Here is a 23,108-nt window from a genome sequence, read left to right on the forward strand (position 1 = left end):
TATTTGAATTACGTATTTCAAATATATGTAACAGAAAAACTGCACATCTTTTCTTCGCATCCAATCCTAACTTGAGATCCACACATCTAGCTCATAGTTACCACACTTGAATGGTTTTATTGCAGTCAGGTACTAATAGTATTAGTTCTCCCATCATATTTTTCTTAAGAATGGAGGCAGACGTCCCCATATTAATACTCAGGGCTACAAAAAAAATCCAGCTTCTTTAAAAAAATGGAAGTTAACAATTGAGTGCAAACATCTTTAGATAGTGGTGACAAATGTTGTTGAGGCATATGCTCTCAATGTCACTTTGACATACTAGTATTCAGTCGACTGTCTGTGAGGACTCATATCAGGTAAAGGAAGTGGATGGCAGGTGAAGCGCCAGTCACCTTCATGACCTCCAGATGTTGACTGTATGTCTGGCTCGGTTGACCTTCCTCTGCTCTCTCTCGCTCGCTCGCTCTGTACCCTCTCTTTCTCTCTCTCTTTCTGTCTCCCCCCCTTCTCTCGCTCTCTCTCTGTGAGAGGAAGCAGCCATGAAATGTTTGTGGTAAATCGTTCATGAATCCTTAATGGAGGGTCGTTGGTGTAAAACTCTGCTTCCTTAGCGTCTGGCATCTTTAAAAATACACACACACCCCTTTTCAGTTGGTCTGGTCTAAGACACTACCTTTAGTACCTTAATTGTGCCAGAAATTTAAGCCAGGATAGTGGAGGACAGTGGAGGTTAGTGGGTCCTGTCCCAATTATTTTAAATAGCCTAATTTCCTTTTGTCCTTCCCTCTGTGGCATAAACCTTCAATGTCATTTCACAACTGTGGGAAAAGGAGACAAAAACAAGGAGCCATTTAAGACTGTTTACAGACAGTGCTGATCGATGTAGCATCTGACATTGCGAGACTCCTCTCCAGCTAGCTATCTATCGGAAACAACCCCTCACCATCTGTGTTTATGTGTGGTCACTAAATACTGTGGGCCACTAAATACTGTGGGCCACTAAATACTGTGGTCACTAAATACTGTGGTCACTAAATACTGTGGGCCACTAAATACTGTGGTCACTAAATACTAAGTACTGGGAGTTTTAAGACTGTCTCTCCTCTCTGAGGCGGCAAGAGGTCACCAACTTTTGTTTGTTTTAGTTTAACCCCACAAACTAATTAAACTGCCTAGTCAACTGCTTCTGTATGTTTGCAAAGCTCACGTGTTCTCTCTTTCTCACACACACACACACACACACACACACACACACATACCGCAGTGTATTCTTTCACACTAGAGTGCAGTATTAATCAGTGGGGGCTGTGTTAATGAGTGAAGATCCACTTAGGTCAGTGAGATAAGTCCACTACACACACTGAGCCCTAGTAGTAGTTAATGGGATGGACCAGACCTATTAATGCTGCTGATCACGTGGCACAGGGGGAGTGTCACTCACTCTCACACACACATGCTCACACTGTCTCGCTCTCGCTCTCACTCAATCAATGTCTCTGTGTCTACAGTACTGGTGCAAAATCAGCAGCCTGTTTAATCAGTGGAAAGAAACTGAACCCGGGTCTTTCCCTTCTGCAGCATATGTGCTTTACAAATGTCTGTCTCTCTCCACACTGTGAGTACATAGCTAAAATTAGACCCTGACATCTAAGCTTCGGCATCTGTGCAAGGATTCTAGAAACGTGAAGGGTTCTAGAGGGGTTCTAGAAATGTGAAGAACCATGCCTTAAAGATGAGATGGTGTTCTGTTTCGTTGTACACTGTGACCTCCCAATGAACATTTTCCTGTTATTCCTCTCCAATGTAAAATACTGCAAAATGCTTATGATTCTGGCTCTAGGTCTTTCAACATTGTCCCAATGTACTGAACCTCACTCATTGGCACCTTATTCTGCCCTCGGTTGAAAAGTCCAAAGGTCACTTATTAACGTTATTTTTTACAGTGGAACTTGCCATGTCTTCGGTTGACTGGGCTAGAGCTCAATGTACTGCACTATTTTTGTTCTAATTCTCCAATGGTTCAAAATGTTTAAAGCAAAAAAGGTTCCCAACCATTGGAATGAGTGTGAATGTCATTTTATGTCCTTCAATTAGCTATTTCTAATAGTGCTACACTATGGAGTTTTGGGAAATGAGTTTGAGAGGAGTCATTTGTGCTGAGTAAGGTATATTTAATTGTTCTTGTTAATTCAACCTTCAGGCTGTGTTTTCTCTCCATGTTCACCTTTTTATATTCTCCCCTCCTCTCTCTCTCCACTCCTCTTTCTCCCTCTCTCTCTCTCTCTGGCAGCGTCGACTTGGAGATGCAGCTAAGAAAGCCATCGGGAAGCTGACAACCAGGACGGTGAAGAAAGGGGACAAGGTACACCTGCCAGCACTGCTTTCTTGTTTCAAGTTTCACTTTTTTTATGTCACACGCACAAGTACAGTAAAATGCCTTTCTTCCGAGCTCCAAAAACCAACAATGCAGTAATGAATATCAATGTAGCACTAAAAATAACATAAGCTAGAACAGTAACACACGAGAAAAAAAATTAAGAATAAATAAGAAGGACATGGGGTTAGTTTCAATACCATATTTACAATGTGCATGCAGGGATACTGGAGTGATAGAGGCAGATATGTACAGGGGTAAGGTGACTAGGCATCAGGATATATGATAAACAGAGTAGCAGCAGTGTATCTGTGGATTGTGTGTGTATGTAGAGTCCTGTTAGTGTGTAGAGTGCTGTTAGTGTGCATAGAGAAAGAAAATTCAAGGGTAAACTCAGATAGCCCATGTAACTATTCTGTTTGCTATGTAGCAGTCTTATGACTTGGGGAGAAAAGCTGTTCAGGAGCCAGTTGATGTCAGACTTGATTCACCGGTACCGCTTGCCATGCGGAAGCAGAGAGAACAGTCTATGGCTTGGGTGGCTGGAGTCTAATGATTTTCTGGGCCTTCCTTTCACACCGCCTGATATAGAGGTCCTGGATGGCAGGGAGCTCGGCCCCAGTGAATTACTGGGTTGTCTGTACCCCCCTCTGTAGCGCCATGCGATGGAGGGCAGCGCTGTTGCCATACCAAGTAGTGATGCAGCCAGTCAAGATGCTCTCAATGGTGTAGCCGTATAACTTTTTGAGGATTTGAGGGCCCTTGCCAAACCTCTTCAACTTCCTGAGGGGGAAGAGGTGTTGTCACAACTTCTTCTTGACTGTGCGCGTGTGAGTGGACCATTTTAAGTCGTTAGTGATTTGAAAACCGAGGAACTTGAAGCTCGCGATCCACTCCACTGCAGCCCTGTCGATGTGGATGGGGGCTTGCTCACCCCCCGGTTTCCAGTATTAATGTGCCAGGTCACTGACCTCTTCCCTGTTAGTCTCATTGTCGCCGGTGATTAGGCCTAAAACTGTTGTGTCGTCAGCAAACTTGATGATGGTGTTGGAGTCGTGCGTGACCATGCAGTCATGGGTGAACGGGGAGTACAGGAGGGGACTAAGCATACACCTTGTTGGGGAGCCCCGTGTTAAGGTTCATCTTGGCGGAGGTGATGTTGCCTCCCCTCACCACCTTTTGGGTTGGTCCATCAGGAAGTCCAGGATCCAGTTGCAGAGGGAGGTGTTCAGTCCCAGGGTCCTAAGCTTGGTTACGAGCTTGTCAATGTCACCCCCTGTCCGTACGAATACAGTAGAACAGATCTACAGAACAACATAGTCCACAGCGGGAACCATGCTCCATTCCAGGTCTGGAGAAGATCCAGTCTAGCTGACCTTGGTCAAGCCTTGTCTAATTGATGTTAGGAAGAGGTGATGAATGCAGTAACTAGTCCAGATTAAGATGTCCCTCCCAATACCCGTCCATACTTTCCTTTCTTGGGTCTTCTTCCCTTTGTGACCAATGATTGGTGTAAGGTTTGCCAATGGTGATATGGCATCGGCCATGTTTCTCTCACTAATCAAGTCCTTCTAGGGTCTGTGGCCCTGAAGCATCTGACACCGGGACGTTTATCATTGTATTAGGCTTTCTTCTTTATTTATGCCTCTCACTTCGCAGAGGCATAGGGGTTTACAGCTCTGGATGAGGTCATCAAAGGTGACTGATGAGTTTATGGACGGATGATAGGGCAGGATGGCAGGCTGCTGAAGGATCAGCTTAAAGGATGTCGTTTAGCACCGACGTGGGTTGTGGGGGTGGGTAGGTTATAAAATACAAGCGGAGAATGGCTAAAGCCATACGTGTCAAAGGAGATTTATTGATCGAGGGATCTTCCACTCTTGTGAATGTTCAATACAAAACCTGCTTGTGTTTATTATTCAAATATTCCAGAATATGTGGTTGGTAGTCAACATGAGTCACCAGAACAACTAAACAAAGACCCAAGGTTAAAATCCTTTCTGAATCCTTCTATGAGCACACCAGATGTATTTCTCACATTGACACATGCAGGAAAAAGTGCAAATCACATCTGACTGAAAATGTATAATGCTATTGATGTGTAACGGAGATCCTTAGAATGTCTCAAGTGAAGACAAGCGTCAGGGCTTGACGTGGCATGGAGGAGAATTGGTTGGCATTGTGGGAGTGTGTTGGTCCCCTCCGTCCAGGCCTCTTCCCTTCTCACCTCTGAGCCCTCGTCAAGGGTGAGACAGGTCCCTGGCCATGAATTAACCATGGGCCTTGGAGTGCACTGCAGAAATTGAAACCTTCCATCAGGAGGAAGTCCGCCTGGGAGTGATTGACCGCACTGAGCCGGATGTCAAGGCTGGATATTGAGGAAGGGAAGGAGGAAGAGAGGAGCGGGAGAGCAACTAGGAGTTGGAGATTACCGGCAGGCACTAAGGGGCCAAGGCCCTTGGTAGAAAATACAGCCTGTTTACGGTGATGACGGAAATGAAAACGGGCTACAGTGTCACCGGTCACAAATAACCTGCCAGTTTATCAGGCCACGACGTCTCTCTGGACAAGCCATCAAGCACAGGCAAGGTTTGGACGTAAGAGCACGTAATGGAGAGATCTTGCCTGGCCATTTACAGAGGACTGCTTGCGAGAGCTGCAGTCGAGAGATAAGGAGATTATACGTGATACTGTCCAGACACAATACGAGGCATTCTAGCCTAGCTGCCCTTTCCTTATTGACACAACCTTTTATACGGTCATTACAGCAAACACATAAGTTCACTGTTTGTGGACCCATGCGGGAATCAAAGCAGTAGCTTTGGAGTTACGAGCAACATGCACCAACCAATTGAGACATAACTTCTACAGTGTATCAGACCTGCATGTAGCAGCATTCACTGCTATGGAGGTCTGTTGTTACAGCTGTGAAGGTCATTAGTTTAATTAAACATTACTGCACAGCCAGAGGGACATTTCCTTTATGGACCTGTCATCCGGGATCTGTTCAGGAACAATAACATCACTGCCCAACTCAAAAGGGCCAAGCTATTGATTGATTGATTTAAAAGACCAGTGCCAACATGAAACGGTCAGTGCCCTCACCTATTTTGCCAGGCACTAGGACAGGCCCGTGTCAAATCCGTCAACGCCAATGCTGGTCACGTTCAATAGTGCACTGGTCAGCTCCGTAAGCCATTAATCACAGTCCACATAGGACACGTTCAGGCCACATCAGGGACTATTCCATCACATCCGTAACCGAAAGATAAAACATCCGTTGTGTCTCATAGTGCAAATCGACTTGTGGCGAGTAACTCTTTGATCTCTGCTCTTCTATAACCCCTGTCATCCCCGGGGCCCTAGAAATCTCTGATTCTGACATCTTGAAAATCTGCCATTAGTGACACAGATCTGCTTTATTTTAGCAGAGGCCAATTTCACACAGGGACTGGGGACTCATTTTTAACCTCTGCATATGTACAGAATATACCCCAAAACGTTCCTGCGCCACTTTTCACGCAGAAGTTGACGTTTGTAAAAATGTTACTTTAAGAGAGAGTGAACAGGACTTCCTCAAACTTTAGACCATGCGTGTGCACAATTTATGGTGGTTGAAATAATGCATTGCAAGCAGGCAAGTGGTATTTTGTGCAAATTGGAGATAAGATTACATGCCTTTTCATAAAAAAATGTTTAAATATAACAACAAACTACAATAATATGCCTTTAGGACCGTTAGGACTCTTTCCTGATTTATTTTATTTGCATACTCATTGCAAAATAAATTCCTCACGTTTTCCGACTGTGATGGTTTCACACTCCCAACATAGCCTAAACAAATTAGGAAACAATTTGTCCCATCTCTCATTTAATTAGGCCTACTTCCCAGTATTAAATATATAAGCTATTTCAAGTAGGCCTATTTCGCTCATTATAATCGGATCCGGATTGCGGTTAAAATGTTGGCTACATTAATTAAGATAACGGTAGAACAGACAGTTCACCTTGATTTCCAAATGTCTCAAGTAGGCCAAGACAACTTTTCAGAATTTCCGGGCAGTGAGCATATTTAGGTTGGGGGTAACAGTTGATGCAAAACATTGTTAAATGAAATGTTCTGCAAACTCCACAACAATTTGTCATTCAATTTCAATTCAATTTCAATTGAAATGTATTTATATAGCCCTTCGTACATCAGCTGATATCTCAAAGTGCTGTACAGAAACCCAGCCTAAAACCCCAAACAGCAAGCAATGCAGGTGTAGAAGCACGGTGGCTAGGAAAAACTCCCTAGAAAGGCCAAAACCTAGGAAGAAACCTAGAGAGGAACCAGGCTATGTGGGGTGGCCAGTCCTCTTCTGGCTGTGCCGGAAGTTGTTGATTTTATTTCAGAAATAGTCACTGTCCTTTGCTGAATACTACAGTGAGAGTCACTGCAAAACATTCTGGCACCACTTCCAAGAATATTTGATCTTATTTGTCATGGCTCTTTTTTTAACTGCTGAGGCCTAATTCCAAAAGTTCCAAATCAAACCGCAAATAAAGGAGTTATTTTCACCATAAAAGGTCATCGATGGGCGTTTTCCAGGTGAAATTATAATGCTTAATATGCACAGTTTACGACAGGTACGATTTATAGCGGGAAACTATAAATTTAAAAAAAGAAATCTCTCTCTTTTTAGAAATGGCACACCCAGATATTTTGTGTGACATTTACTCAACGGTTATATACCCTGGTCTGTGCTGTGTGCCTTGGCCTCATTCTGTGCCAGCAGTCGCTGTAGACGACAGCATTCATATTTATTCAGACGGCCATTTACAGCAGCCAGTCCCACTTGGTCAGCTGGGCCTCACAACTATGTTTTGTTCTCTATATTGATATCTGCATGGCAACCTGGTACAGATCATTTACTGTTCTACACAAACTATCAGACTTTATCAATACTCGAATACCAAGAAGTACTGTGCATCCAATTTTGCCAACAGCATGGCCAGTTATGATGGCTTGGTTTGTTGGAACAAAGTTAAGTTGACGATTTGATTTCTGCAGGGACCTTACATACTCGATAACTATAAGTCACTTTGGATTTTAAAAAATCGCAGCTTAACACAGACATTGTTATTATTATCAGTATTTTACATTGCCTGGTCCCACATCTATATGGGCTTAAGCCAACTCCGCTGACTATTATTGCCATGGTCGTATGGGGCCACCATTGTACACCGTCAGTGGAGCTATCTAAAGCACATGCATGTCGGACTAGGCTAGTGTTCCCATGTATGACTGGAGAGATAGCAGACAGCGGTGTCTGTGTTCTCTCAGAGCCCTGTTCCTGTCATATCGATCAGCCCCTCCCTGCTTGCTCTGGTTAATTCAGTCCCCGACCAGGCTGGGCTGGGCGCTGGTATGTCCTTGTGCCTCTGTGGCGGCTTCTCCTCTGTCAGTAGAGACAGATAGCCACACTCCATAAATAATATGGCATTGATTCTCTCTCTTTTCTCCATCTCTCCTTCTCTATCACATTCTCTCTCTTTTTATCACACTCTGTTCTCTCTCTCCCCCCTCCCTCACACTCTCTCCCTCCCTCTATCACACGCGCTCTTTCTCTCTCTCTCTCTCTCTCTCTCTCATCACACTCTTCATCACACTGTTTCTATTTTTCTCTCTTTCTTCATCACTTTTTTTCTCTCGCTCCCCCTCGCTCTCTCGCTTTCTCCATGCCCTCTCTGTCAGTCTCTCTTAGATTCAAAGAACGATGGCAACAATCCCACCATCCCCCCCTCTCTTCCTGGGCTCTCTATACCTCTCTAGTCATGTTTTCACTGTCATCCCCCTGTCTGTCACTGTCTTTCACGCGATCTCTCTCTACCTCTCCACCCCTATTCACACCTCTTTCTCTCTCACTTACCAGCCACTCCTCCCCTCTCTCTCCCTCTTTTCCTCCCATGTCATGCTTAAGCATCACCCCGACTGATGGGCATGACACTGACCATGTTTGGCCCCATTTCCACCTCGGGTCTGTCGCACAAAACAGCTATTTGTAAGCTGGTTGATATTCAATACGAATGGTCAAAAGTGAAGCATTTGTTTCATTGTCACTGTTCATTCACTCCCTCTGTAGATGACTTCCTGTTAGTTGTGGCTGTCTAACACTGACTGTACTGTCTGTCTCCTGCAGGAGACAGACCCGGACTTCAACCACTGCGCTGTGTGCATCGAGGGTTACCAGCTCAACGACGTGGTCCGCATCCTGCCCTGCAAGTGAGTGCGTGTGGGGATTGGGGGGAGAGACATTTTGTTAGTTAGGGGTTACATTTTGGGGTTAGGGTTTAAGGAAAATAGGATCTTTAATGAGACTGAATTTTGTGTCCCCACAAGGTTAGTTGTACAAGACTGTGTGTGTCTGTCCTAGTACCTACAGTATATACATCCTAAACCAGGAGTTTTAGCTGACAGCCTGACGCCGTCCTTGCCCCTCTTACACGCAACAGACACTCACTCGGATTTGGAATGCAACATGTCCGCCATCCACTCATTCTCAATGTCACACCATCCACTTACATCCCCTTCCCCCTCCTCTCCTTCCCTCCCTCCTCTCCTTCCCTCCCTCCTCTCCTTCCCTCCCTCCTCTCCTTCCCTCCCTCCTCTCCTTCCCTCCTCCTCTCCTCTCCTCCTCTCCTTCCCTCCCTCCTCTCCTTCCCTCCCTCCTCTCCTTCCCTCCTCCTCTCCTTCCGTCCCTCCTCTCCTTCCCTCCTCCTCTCCTTCCCTCCCTCCTCCTGTGACGTGCGTTTCTACCCGTCCCTGACATCTCTCCTCCTGTCTGAGGTAATCACCACACTCATCCGTCACACACCTTTCCTGCAGCTCTGCTCAGTGGGACGAATGTACTGACGCACATCAGGCTAGACCAGAGACACGCCCCACAACAATTTAGCCATAGGTCATTTGCACACATACATAACACCACAGGAATATGAAAACAGGACGAGCGAAAATTAAATACTGTATGTGTGCAGGTCAGGTGAAAAAAATTTCATCCATAAAATCCCATTTTTACTATCTGTCAATCACCTCTGGTTTGACCATTTGGATCTGATTTAGGATCAGTTGTAGGACACATACAGCATGTGTTGGTTTAGTGGATCACTAAGGTTTACAAAGGAAGTGGAAAATGTAATGTCTGTTAGAGTTGACATTTAAGCTCTTGCCAGGAAAAAGGAGGGGGAGAGAGGGAGGAGCTCTGGCTAAATGGAGTCTGGTCTGTTTTGGAAATGCAGACGCTCTGCTATCAAGGCCGTCGGGTCTCGCTGTGAGTCGTAACCCCTGCAAGCTCGCTCCGGCTATATTTAGACCCAGCGCTGCCAAATGACCTCCAGGCGCATCCAGCACCATCACCCCCCCCCCGCACACACACACGTACTTCAACGTCCTCCTCCGACCCACACACACACTCTGCAACGTGCACACACACACACTTAGGCTCATGATCACGCAGGCACGGACACTGTCTTTCTCTGTCTTGTACACACATACACACACCCCTCCCTGCGCCATCTGCCGTGTCCTCTCTGGTCTTTGCTGATGGAACTAAGAAACTGGACTAAGGGACAGGACACTGCTGGTCATCACAGTCACTCTCAAGATGTGTCCCAAGGTGTCCTTCTGAAGACATGTCAAGACATATCAATCATTCGGTCAGAACATGGCACATCCAGAAAGTGTTCCTCTACTTGCCTCCTCTCTTTGATCTGCACTGATGTGAAAGAACTGGACAGGTGAAAGACGATTCCCAGTAGGCATCCGGCCACATTGCTTTCACCTATCCTGTCTCTGCAGATGCATCTCCAAAGTTCTCCTAGACTTTGGAGATGCACCCTTGGTCTTGAGTAGCAGCTGACTCAGCCGGCCAATCTCTGCATAATTGCATTGGGGCTGTGTTTCATTTGGCCCAACTGACGCAAGGACGACGTACCCCCTTCTTCAGTCCAGCACAGACCAGCTCAGTACAGATCAGATATCAGAAATGTAAACACAGTCCAGGACTAAACTGGCCAATCGCCATTAATGCTCTCCATCCATCCTGCTTATCCAGTCTCTGTCAAAGAGGAGCACTCAGATTGCTGTGAGAAGGGGAAGTGAAGGACACAGGTCCTTCTTATGAGGCTGAAAGGGGCGAGTCTTCTTCGCGTGTACGTCCTCACAGAAATTGTGGACATGCTGATTGTCTACATGTTTCAAACATTTTAAAGGAAATTGAAAAGTTAGAATTGGCTGGCCTCAAAACCTGCTATCGTTTATTTAAGTAATAGACACAATGCAATGCAGGATAATCACCATTTCAAAATTAATGAATTAGTGTCAGAGTTAGGCTAGCTAAAGAGATCTTTTTTTGTCTACAATCCATGGATAAGCTAATTACAGATTTAGAGTAACATGTGCGATTGACTGGTCATGTTAGTGGTTCAAAGGTAAATGTACCCTTGGTTCCTGCCCTTCATCGCTACCTGTGTGTGTCACACTGCAATGATACCAAGAATACACTAGTAGTTTTTCTGGGTAACCTCAGTACTTTTAGTTTTGTAGAGGAGCCATAATCTAAGACTTGATCCGATGGCAAACACATGGTTTATTCACACGGACTTGGAGGAGAGAGAACAGAGAGAGGGAGGAAATGAGGAGAAACGAGTAAACAAGGGCGAGGGAGTGAGAGAACGAGTGGAGACAACCAGGCTGTTTATGTAGAATGGAGTTTATCAGTCCATATCATGTGGGTGCATGTTGCGTCCTTCTCTGTCTGCATTCAGTATCTCTGAACACCAACCCAATTGGAGCCTCCCTTAAGTACAGACTGCTATCCCCAATCAATAACTAAATGCATTGAAGTAATGGGAGTATACTTGACGGCCACTCAATTTGTGTCTCTGTACATTTAATATCAGTCTATAGGACAGTATGTTGTCAATGGAGGGAAGTTTTTTGGTCAGATTTAGATGGACTGACAGGCAGGCAGATATACAGTTGAAGACAGGAAGTTTACATACCGTAGCCAAATACATTTAAACTGAGTTTTTCATAATTCCTAACATTTAATCCAAGTGAAAATTCCCTGCCTTAGGTCAGTTAGGATCACCACTTTATTTTAAGAATGTGAAATGTCAGAATAATACTAAAGTGATTTATTTCAGCTTTTATTTCTTTCATCACATTCCCAGTGGGTCAGAAGTTTACATAGACTCAATTAGTATTTGGTAGCATTTCCAACAAATTGTTTAACTTGGGTCAAACATTTTCGGTAGCCTACCAAAAGCTTCCCACAATAAGTTGGGTGAATTTTAGCCCATTCCTCCTGACAGAGCTGATGTAACTGAGTCAGGTTTGTAGACCTTGCTTGCACACACTTTTTCAGTTCTGCCCACACATTTTCTATAGGATTGAGGACAGGGCTTTGTGATGGCCACTCCAATAGCTTGACTTTGTTGTCCTTAAGCAATTTTGCCACAACTTTGGAAGACCCATTTGCGACCAAGCTTCAACTTCCTGACTAATTTCTTGAGATGTTGCTTCAATATATCCACATAATTTTCCTCCCTCATGATGCCATCTATTTTTTTAAATGCACCAGTCCCTCCTGCAGCAAAGCACCCCCCACAACATGATGCTGCCACCCCCGTGCTTCACTGTTGGGATGGTGATCTTTGGCTTGCAAGCCTCCCCCTTTTTCCTCCAAACATAATGATGGTCATTATGGCCAAACAGTTCAATTTCTGTTTCATCAGACCAGAGGGCATTTCTCCAAAAAGTATGATCTTTGTCCCCATGTGCAGTTGCAAACCATAGTCTGGCTTTTTTATGGCAGTTTTGGAGCAGTGGCTTCTTCCTTGCTGAGCGGCATTTCAGGTTATGTCGATATAGGACTCGTTTTACTGTGGATATAGATACTTTTGCACCTGTTTCCTTCAGCATCTTCACAAGGTCCTTTGCTGTTGTTCTGGGATTGATTTACACTTTTCGCACCAAAGTATGTTAATCTCTAGGAGACAGAACACGTGTCCTTCCTGAGCAGTATGACGGTTGCTTGGTCCCATGGTGTTTATACTTGCATACTATTGTTTGTACAGATGAACGTGGTACCTTCAGGCGTTATGTAAATTGCTCCCAAGAATGATCCAGACTTGTGGAGGTCTACAAAAACAATTTCTGAGGTCTTGGATGATTTATAACGATTTTCCCATGATGTCAAACAAAGAGGCACTGAGTTTGAAGGTAGGCCTTGAAATACATCCACAGGTACACCTCCAATTGACTCAAATGATGTCAATTGGCCTATCAGAAGCTTCTAAAGCCATGACATAATTTTCTGGAATTTTCCAAATGTTTTAAAGGCACAGTCATCTTAGTGTATGTAAACTTCTGACCCACTGGAATTGTGATACAGTGAATTATAAGTGAAATAATCTGTCTGTAAACAATTGTTGGAAAAATGACTTGTGTCATGCACAAAGTAGATGTCCTAGCCGACTTGCCAAAACTATAGTTTGTTAACAAAATAATTGTGGAGTGGTTGAAAAGCGAGTTTTAATGACTCCAACCTAAGTGTATGTAAACTTCCGACTTCAACAGAAAGGTAGACAGATATACCGGCAGGCAGGCAGACAGACAGAAAGGTAGACAGCTATACCGGCAGGCAGGCAGACAGACAGAAAGGTAGACAGTTATACCGGCAGGTAGACAGATATACATCCAGACAGACAGGAAGGTAGACAGATATACAGGCAGGCAGGCAAACATATTAGATGTCAAAACAGATGCCATCCGGATAAACCAAACATACCAACTAAGACAGGAAAAACAAATGTAATTTATTCTGGTTGGTATGTTGCGTTTTTTCCGTGATGCCATCTGGTATGGTATCTAATAACCCGTCTGTCTGACCGTCAATTTTTCCCCCCGCTGCTCTAAGAAAGGAAGCATCCCAAATGGCACCCTATTCCCTATGTGGTGCACTACTTATTCCTTATATAGTGCACTACATAGGGAATAGGGTGCCATTTCGGATACCACGCAAATACTCTGAGCGCAATCTCTCCCTGACTGTAGTTGCTCACTTATAGCATACACAGACCGATACCGACACTCGTTACGGTCACGCACACAGACTGCTGAGGGGAGAACGCCTCACGATAATGGCTGGAACGAACTCAATGGAATGGCATCAAACACATGGAAACATGTTCCACTCATTCCGCTCCAGCCATTACCGCGAGCCCGTCCTCCCCAATGAAGGTGCCACCAACCTCCTGTGGCACACACACATTTAAACTGTGAAACAAACAAACTGAAACGCAAGCTCTTATCCGAGTCTGACTGCACTCGCGGCTTATCCAGAAGTCCCTCTCTTGCAGCTCTGCTTCTGACTGCTCACCGACTTTCTCCCCAAGCCATTGTATGGTAAACGGACTCCTCATTAATGTATAAAGCCCTTGTTTTCTGTGCCTGCCTTGAAAGCCAATAAAGCAGTGCTAGAGGCTGGGTGCCCCCACTGTTAGAGGCTTTGAAAAGGAACAGCACTTTACACTCCATGCCCAGGAAATGCCAGTCTATGTTAGACAGGCACTTAGCAGAATCAACCGTTGCACTTTTATGTTTGTCCTTAGGAGTATTTTCTATTATGCATTGTTTTTACTCCCACTTAAGGAAGTGTTCTTTAGCAATAAATGGGGCCTTGTATTGTTTTATGGATGCTCCACATAAGGATATTTAACGTTGAAATGGTTTGCGTACCATGCCTTTTAATAAAGACATTAAGGAGCTCAGTTAGACAGGAGAAGCTACCGTGAATGTGGTCGTAATGGTCCTTTTGAAGTGCAGTGAAACTGGCCATCCGCCGTTATGTAATAATATGGAACAGACCATTCATATATATATATTTTTTTAAAGGATGTTTCTCTCATAGCCACAATGGCCGCCTTGTGTCATAAGACACACAATGTCAATTTTGTGTCTAAGTTGCCCCACAATGACCACTGTGTCTATAAAGCGTGACTCGTTTCCTTTTCCCACCAACTTTCTGCTGCCGTTAAAGACACAACAGGCCCTCCTAGCCGGCTCAAACAGAGCAGTCATTCTCCAGTCGCAGGAAGTAAAGGGGGGAAAAGGGGGCCAAAGCGGATTTTGAAGAGCCCCATGTCGGCCATTTGGGGGGGCTTGTTTGTGGAGGTGGCTTCGTGCTCTTCAACCGTGTTCTTTGTTTCTGTCTCGCTCTCTGCACAGACATGTCTTCCATAAGCTGTGTGTGGACCCCTGGCTGAACGAGCACTGTACCTGCCCCATGTGTAAGCTGAACATCCTCAAGGCTCTGGGCATCATGGTGAGTATTAGTGTTGTCAATGTCTTAGTGCCTTATCAGTGGAAATGTGTTAAAGTTAGTATGCCAGTACCGGTATGGCCTCAGCCCTTTTTTTCCCCCCTCACCTGATCACACGATACTCTTGACCCAAATAATGAGAGTAAAAAGATGACCTTAGAAGATATTATGTAAACATGTCTCAATTTCACATGTTTATGTTGATTAACTGTAGAATACAACAAACTCTTTCACTGTCTATTAAACTGCATGTGTTGTTTTGTAGATTAAGATGTGATTGCCCCAGATTGCCCTTCACATGCTGCTCCCGGTCATTGTGACAGATGTTTATCCAGGCGATTGCGTAACCCTCGGTTTATGCCAGCTGTGTGTGACCTCATGTATAGACAGCCCTAGTATGCCCCCTGCTGGCAAGTTGTGGAACTATCGCTCGGACACCAGAAATTTGAGTCATACCAGAACAGACTAAAGTGGTATCATTGGATCTGATGAGCTGCTACAAGAGCTACTTGGTAGGGTTCAGGGTCAAAATCGGGGTCAGCGATCAAAATATCGAGTTGTGTTAAAAACGTGCCGTGCCTCTGTTCTTTCTAGCGTGAGCTAACATTGGCAAAAGTTAATATATCACAAATTGGACTTGACCCACTAACCATAACATTTCCCTAACCCCTGTGTTTTTACTACTTCTCCCCCTTTAGCCCAACCTGCCGTGCGTGGACAATGCCGGTTTTGACATGGACCACAGGATAGGGCGCAGCCAGACAATGGCCAGCCAGCGGACGGCCTTGGTGGACCTGTCCAGTGAGACGTCCATCAGCCTGGAGCCTCTGCACCGAGGCCCCCTCGGTACCGGACCCCAGATCCCCTCCGAGAGCGGAGAACTCACCCCCCGCACCGGAGAGATCAACATCGCCGTCACCAGTAAGCAGCTTACGCCTCGGACACACTCTTTCTTATTTCAAGTGACTTTATTGATATGAAAGGTTACATTCAGTGTTATAAAATTGGAATAGAACAGAAATTCTCTCTTTTTTTGTTTAATTCTCTCTCCTTCTCAACCTTTCGAATTCAGGCACACTCTGTGACCCACGCACCCATTAAAAGTGTTTAAAAGTGTCCCACAATTGTATTTTTATCCTGGCAAATCAGAATGCAAGATCCGTCTTTTCAGTTCAAAACACTAAGTGAAGGAATGCACCTTGACAAAATAAAATGTCTCTGGTTATGACATTTTAAAAAATTAGTGAAGGCCAAACAGACTTTTTAAACTGAGTAGCAAAATATTTACTGGAGCTGCAAACCTTTTGGTAAATTGACTTGACACACACACACACACACACAATATTTTTCCTAAATCCCTCCCTGCCCCCTCCTTACTGCTCTTCATCCCCTCTTTTGACACACACACACACACAATACAGCCCCAGAGACTTGTCTCTTGTAGGTCACCCCCCTCCTGAATCCCGCTGCCACTGTCTGTATAATCCATAATCCCTATCCCACCCTGATCCTAACCTCAACCACGAGAAGGCTAAAAGCACAACTGGCAAAAAGCCATTCTGTAATGTACCGATCCCCTACCAAAACAAATGTTACACCCCACTCTGTTTTACTGTGCATAACTATTTATGAAGGGGGAAAAAAATGGATTTTCACAGCGCTGCAGCAACAAAATGAGAAATTTCACTGCAGTTATTACGACAACTACTTGTGTACTGTCCTTTCGCTTCAAGCTAGTAATTGTAATTCAGTAATGCATACAACACAGCTAATCAGTGTGAATACTTCAACAGCTAAATAATAGAGTGAGGTGAGTTATTTTAGAACTCTTAGTACCTAGGCCTACTTCCATCAATGAATCAGTCATTATTTCCTAAATCCACCCAATTTATGCTGTTTGATAATGTGACTCAATTTCCTTCTTTCAATGTGTCCAGTGCCACTACCTTGACATTAGTACTATACACTGAGTATACAAAACATTGTGATCCCTTATTGATGGCACTTGTTACATCCACTTCAATTGGTGTAGATGAATGGGAGGAGACAGGTTGATGAATGGGAGGAGACTGGGTTTTATAATGATTTTTAAGCCTTGATACAATTGAGACTGTGTATGTGGGCCATTCAGAGGGTGATTGGGCAAGAAAAAATATTTAAGTGCCTTTTGAACGGGGGGGTGTATGGTAGTAGGCAAGACAAAATATTGAGGTGTCTTTGAACAGGGGTATGGTAGAAGGTGCCAGGTGCACTGGTTTGTGTCAAGAACTGCAAAGCTGCTGGGTTTTTCACACTCAACAGTTTCCCGTGTGTATCAAGAATGGTCCACAACCCAAAGGACATCCATCCAACTTGACACAACTGTGGGAAGTTTTGGGGTCAACATGGGCCAGCATCCCTGTGGAACACTTTCAACACCTTGTAGAATCCATGCCCTGACAAATTCAGGCTGTTCTGAGGGCAAAATAGGGGGGGGGGGTGCAGCTCAATATTAGGAAGGTGTTCTTAATGTTTGGTATACTCTGTGTACATGCATTGTATAGATACATGCACTGTAGGCCTACATACACCTCTGTTTCTCTTTCTGTCGCAGTTGGTGTGTGGGTGCATGTGTGCGTGCGATCTTTGCTTTTGTGTGTGTGTGGGTGCGTTGGAGGTCATGCGTATGTGTCTGTCTGTGTATGTGCACATTTGCCTGTGTGTGCATAACACTCTGTCTTTAAACTATGCCCGTGCTTCCAGGTCTTTATCTCCTGTCTTCGAGCTCATCCTGCCTCTCTCCTCTGTCGCTCTCCTCTGGATCTTAAGGACACGCCCCATCTTTCTTCATCTTCTCGTCTCTTCATCCTCCTGACTTTTCCGCTTCACATTGGTTTCCAAAGAGAGGAAAGATATTTTGTGTTTTCCTGTGGGGACTCGGTTTTTAACCCATTGCATGATGGGCTGCAGTGACAACCCCCCCCCCCTCCTTTCCTTTTTATTGACAGAGGAGTGGTTTATAATCGCCAGCTTCGGCCTTCTCAGCGCTCTCACATTGTTCTATATGATCATCAAGGCCACTGCCAGCTTCTCCAGCCCTGAGTGAGTACCACCATCCACTTCCATAGTTAAATCTTTCTACTACTGGATTCAATTGTACTTTCATTCAAGATTTGGTTTCATAGAGTCCTGATGGTTTTGTCACAGAATATTGTTGTCTATTTAATTTCCTGTTAACTAAGCCGGAATCCAGGCCTATCCTCCTGGATTTGTGGATATCTGAAATTGGCTAAACTCTGACTACTTTGAACCATTGCCAAGACAATGGAGTTTGAATACAGTCCAGACAGATGCAAAAAAATCTGAGACTATTATTCCAGCTAACATAAATCGAAATACTTTAACAGCACAATTGTAGCATAGTGTATATTTGTACTGAAGTCAAGTACAGTTGACATGGGTACTGGCATGTATCTGATACATTTGCAGTTAGAGTTTTAAAAAAGTAAGATAATATTGGATTGTGCATGTTTGCACATCTATTAACGGAGACAGTGTGAGTAGTGTTTCATAATATTGCCCAATAAAGTAGCACTAGATCAGAACAACAATTTCCGGAAGCCACAGCCTCCATCCATCCCCTCTACTCCAAATAAAATGAAAATCAAAAGTGTTAGAGCTATAAGTGCCTTACACAAGAGAAAAGTATTTTTTTAATGTTCAGATCAATTGCATTTCCCTTCTCTGATCCTGCTTGCATGCTATTTCTTTCTTCTGCCACCTTATTTTCTAAATGTCATTCATTTCCTCTTCCTTATCTTCCAGCCTGGAGTGGGAGGAGTAATGACCATCACGTGGTTGCCCCTCTAGACCCTTTCTCTGCCGGAGCCTCGTGGCAATGTTGCCGCCTTGTGACATATTTTTCTGTATTGTATTTGTAAGCTTGTACTACTGTACCTTTTCTGTATTGTTAGTATTTTTTGTTGTTGTAATAGGGCAAAGCGCTTTGAGACATTAAACCACTGTGGATCCCTCCTTTTGACTTGTTATGTGAATGTAAGTGTTGTATTTGGTTGTCATACATTATCAGGACCACAATTTCCTAACATTTCACCCAAATGTCCTGACATTTTTCAGGTCTTGAATGTGTTACAATGCTATTTTAAGCTGAAGGGTTAGGGAAAATCTGGATTTTTAATGGTCAAACATTTTTACTCCAAAAAGTCCGGAAATTTCACAAAAACTATGTTGTGTGTGAGTGTGCATGCGTTACTATATTGATTGAATGACACCAATTATTCTTGTTCATCTAAACCAGACACACACACACACACCTCTCTACAGAAAGTTGAATGTTCTTCTGTGCTCATCCATGACCATGACTGAGTGTACAAAACATCAGGAACACCTTAATATTAAGTTGCACCCCCTTTTACCCTCAGAACAGCCTCAATTCCTCAGGGCATGGACTCTACAAGGTGTCGAAAGTATTCCATAGGGATGCTGGCCCATGTTGACTCCAATGCTTCCCACAGTTGTGACAAATTGGTTGATTGTCCTTTGGGTGGTGGAGCATTCTTGATACACATAAGAAACTGTTGAGTGTGAAAAACCCAGCAGTGTTGCAGTTTTTGACACACTCAACCCGGTGCGCCTGGCACCTTCTACCATACCCCTGTTCAAAGACACCTAAATATTTTGTCTTGCCCATTCTCACCCTTTGAGTGGCACACATACACAATCCATGTCGCAACTGTCTCAAGGCTTGAAAATCATTCTATAACCTGTCTCATCCCCTTTATCTACACTGGTTGAAGTGGATTGAACAAGTGATATCAATAAAGGATCATGGCTTTCACCTGGTGTTCCTAATGTTTTGTCTGCTCATTGTGTATTTGGCCGTAATGCAAAACTATCCCCAGTAGATGGCACTATTTCTTAGATATTACATTACATGTCTAACCTCACATCAGAATCGTCAGGCCACAAACCTTTTTACATAACACTGCTTAGATCTTATTGAGGTATCAATGATATTGATGATTACTATGATTCAAAAGATGGTCCGGGTGCTCTTCCACATATAACTCTCTTGGCTTGTGGTTCTATAGCAGTTTGAGGATCATTGAGGATTCACAATGTCACAGTTTGACCTCACCATGTCTTACACTCACACTTTTACTCAACTGCAAATGTCCATGATGGTGTCCAATCCCAGTGACACTTGTAATGAGGTTAATTTACAGATGCTAAGACTAAAGTATGAATAACACTACATTTGTCTTGGTGGTTTGTTGATGGTGCCAGGCATCTTCTCTACACTACTATGTCAAAAGTATGTGAACACCTGCTCATCAAATATCTAATTGCAAAATCATGGGCATTAATATTGAGTTGGTCATACCTTTTGCTGCCACAACAGCCTCCACTCTTCTGGGAAGGCTTTCCACTAGATGTTGGACCATTGCTGAGGGGACTTGCTTCCATTCAGCCACAAAAGCATTAGTGTGGTCGGGCATTGATGTTGGGCGATTAGGCCAAGCTCGCAGTCTGCGTTCCAATTCATCCCAAAGGTGTTTGCCGGGGTTGAGGTAAGGGCTCTAAGCAGGACAGTCAAGTCCTTCCACACCGATCTCGACAAACCATTTCTGTATGGACCTCTTTGTGCACAGGGGCATTGTCATCCTGAAACAGGAAAGGGCCTTCTCCAAACGGTTGCCACAAAGTTGGAAGCACATATTAGTCTACAATGTATGCTATAGCGTTAAGATTTCCCTTCACTGGAACTATGGTGCCTAGCCAGAACCATAAAAAACATCTGCAGACCATTATTCCTCCTCCTCAAAACTTTACAGTTGGCATTATGCATTCGGGCAGGTAGTGTTCTCCTGGCATCCGCCAAACCCAGGGAACGTGTTTCCACTGCTCTAGGCTCCAATGCCGGCGAGCTTTACACCACTACAGCCAACTCTTGGCATTGCACATGGTGATCTTAGGCTTGTGTGCGGCTGCTCAGTCATGGAAACCCATTTCATGAAGCTCCCAACTAACAATTATTGTGCCGTCATTGCTTCTAGAGGCCGTTTGGAACTCTGTAGTGAGTGTTGCAACCGAGGACAGACGATTTTTGAATGCTACACACTTCAGTGGTCCTGTTCTGTGAACTGGTGTGGCCTACCACTTCGCGGCTAAGCCATTGTTGCTCCTAGACGTTTCCACTTCACAATAACAGCACTTGCAGTTGACCGGCACAGCTCCAGCAGGGCAGAGATTTGACGAACTGACTTGCTGGAAAGGGTGGCATCTTATGACGGTGCCACGTTGAAAGGCATTGAGCTCTTAAGTATAGGGAATTCTACTGCCAATGTTTGTCTATGGAGATTGAATGAATGTGTGCTCAATTGTAAACACCTGTCAGCAATGGGTGTGGCTGAAGTAGCCAAATCCACTAATTTGAAGGGGTGTCCAAGTACTTTTTGCCATGTAGTGTAAGTATCTTACTGGGAGGTGTGTAATATTTCTAGGTGTCACTGACATTGACATTTTCCCATGTTCCTTTGCAGGTGGCCACTTCTTCAACCGGAACTCCCTGTCCCCGCGCAGTGTGGTCTGTGAGATGGAGCTTCCCGACATCCAGGCATCGCTCGACCTCTACGATGACAACAAGTCGTGAGGGTCGTCGCCATGGTTTCGACTCCAGTCTAAGGGACGGATGGCCTTCGACCTTCCTGCACACCGGCGAGCCTTTGTGTGGGAGGGTGACGGGAGGGTGACGGGCGGCTTAACAACTTAGACGACAACCTTGACGAACTTGTGGAACATCGACAATGACAACATCAAAGACCTTCTTCCAATGCAGAATGTACTATTATTACCTGTCAAAAAGAAGAGGGGAAATAGTCATCCTCTCCTTTTGTTTTACACTTTCATTTAGGAAAAATGTTTTCTCCAGAGAGACTCTTTTTGAAATTTGTTTCTATATTCTGTAATGGGGAATTAACCCTTTCTAGTCTTACTTTGCAGTATCTCTCTGTATCGTCCATTTTGAAACGAGCTAGAAAAAAATGAACAACTGGTTTCAGTGTAGCCTACTGTCAGCATCCTGCAATACATCTGTAAGCTATATATGATTAGCAAACCATCATTTTATTTAGCTTTCTTTGGATCTTTATTCGTGAAGGCAACAATAGAAAGGCATACTGTTTCTTCGCAGGTGGACCAGTTGGCTCTGTTGTATTTACTATGCTGCCTAAAAGGACAGTGGAGAGTACGTTTTGACTTGTGGGCTATGTCCAGACATACCCTGTCTCTTCCTCTATATGGCCAGTGACTGGTGCAAGAATAAGACCAGTGGAACAATGGACATGCAGCTATGTGAAGTTATAAACTCTGTGACAGGCAGTGTTTCTTCCCTGTAGCGAAACCAATGTGTCTCTGTATAAAAATATATATATAATAATGACACTTTAACGTGTATTTAAAAAAGCCTATGAAATACCCACAGCGTGTACTAATCAGCCCCCAGTAAGGGGGACCTAGTGTGTGTGTATGTATGTATATATATATATACACACACACACACAATCTATATACAATCTATATCTCTAAAGTGGCCTCTAAAGCAGTTTGTTTTCCCTTCTCAATCTTGTAAATGCTTGGGTGGAAGGCTTTGTCCTCTGTTCTTGTTGTCCCTTTGTGTTCTAGTCTTTGCATCTGATATTTGGGATGATGATTGATGTGACACGGGGAGGGGAGTGTGTGTCACAGTTTCGGGTCACTGTGTTACATACAGTACTGCCTCACCATTAAAAGTGTCATTATTGCCTACGACCTGTTGATTGTGTTGCCCCGTTCTGTGTCCCTCGCTTCAAACTGAAACGCAGCCAAATATCATTAACCTTTCAGCTGGAGTTTGGAGAAGATTCTAAAATGTTGTTGTTTTTTTTGGGGGGGGGGGCCTTGCCTTTCACCATGGCAAAACATTTCAGGGGGCTGTTGGTTAAAAGTTACCCATTTGAAGAGGATCTTGGCTCTTTAACTTGGGCCTGGGGAACTACAGGCTGTGCAGGATTTTATTCCATTCCAGCAATACATCTTCTTGTAAATCAGAGGCCATCGCTCTGCTTGAAACAAAGACCCCTAATTCCACTGTGCAATAACATTAATTATTACACTGGTATGTCATTCACTAAATAGCCTAATGCAAAACATTCTTGTCAAAACTGTACGTCTGTATTGTGTCTTATAGGACTCTAACCACGTTTCCATCCACAGTTTTTAGGCGAGTAAAGTCGGAACATTACTCTATAAAAAATATTTAAAAAACAGTTGTGATGGAAACAGGACGTTTCAGTACCATTTTAGAAATGCCGACAAGTCATTTG

At 44.1% G+C, this 23,108-nt stretch overlaps 1 protein-coding gene across 4 annotated transcripts in view; it reads left to right on the forward strand.

Moving 5' to 3' along the window:
- LOC112256321 (E3 ubiquitin-protein ligase RNF130) overlaps window positions 1-22,554 on the forward strand; it is a 73,997-nt gene extending 51,443 nt beyond the window's left edge. For 2 of the 4 annotated variants that reach the window (XM_024429486.2, XM_024429488.2), the window contains exons 5-10: window positions 2,294-2,365; window positions 8,560-8,642; window positions 14,652-14,748; window positions 15,444-15,666; window positions 17,733-17,826; window positions 18,550-18,759. In XM_024429486.2, the coding sequence (XP_024285254.2) occupies window positions 2,294-2,365; window positions 8,560-8,642; window positions 14,652-14,748; window positions 15,444-15,666; window positions 17,733-17,826; window positions 18,550-18,568 (588 nt within the window). In that variant the 3' untranslated portion in view covers window positions 18,569-18,759. Of the gene's footprint in view, window positions 1-2,293; window positions 2,366-8,559; window positions 8,643-14,651; window positions 14,749-15,443; window positions 15,667-17,732; window positions 17,827-18,549; window positions 18,760-21,287 lie in introns of those variants that run through there. The other 2 variants (XM_024429487.2, XM_024429489.2) reach the window with 1 other exon arrangement.
- The last annotated feature ends 554 nt before the right edge of the window (window positions 22,555-23,108 follow it).

Source organism: Oncorhynchus tshawytscha, linkage group LG08 (assembly GCF_018296145.1).
Source record: "Oncorhynchus tshawytscha isolate Ot180627B linkage group LG08, Otsh_v2.0, whole genome shotgun sequence".
In the NCBI taxonomy this organism is placed as follows: domain Eukaryota; kingdom Metazoa; phylum Chordata; class Actinopteri; order Salmoniformes; family Salmonidae; genus Oncorhynchus; species Oncorhynchus tshawytscha.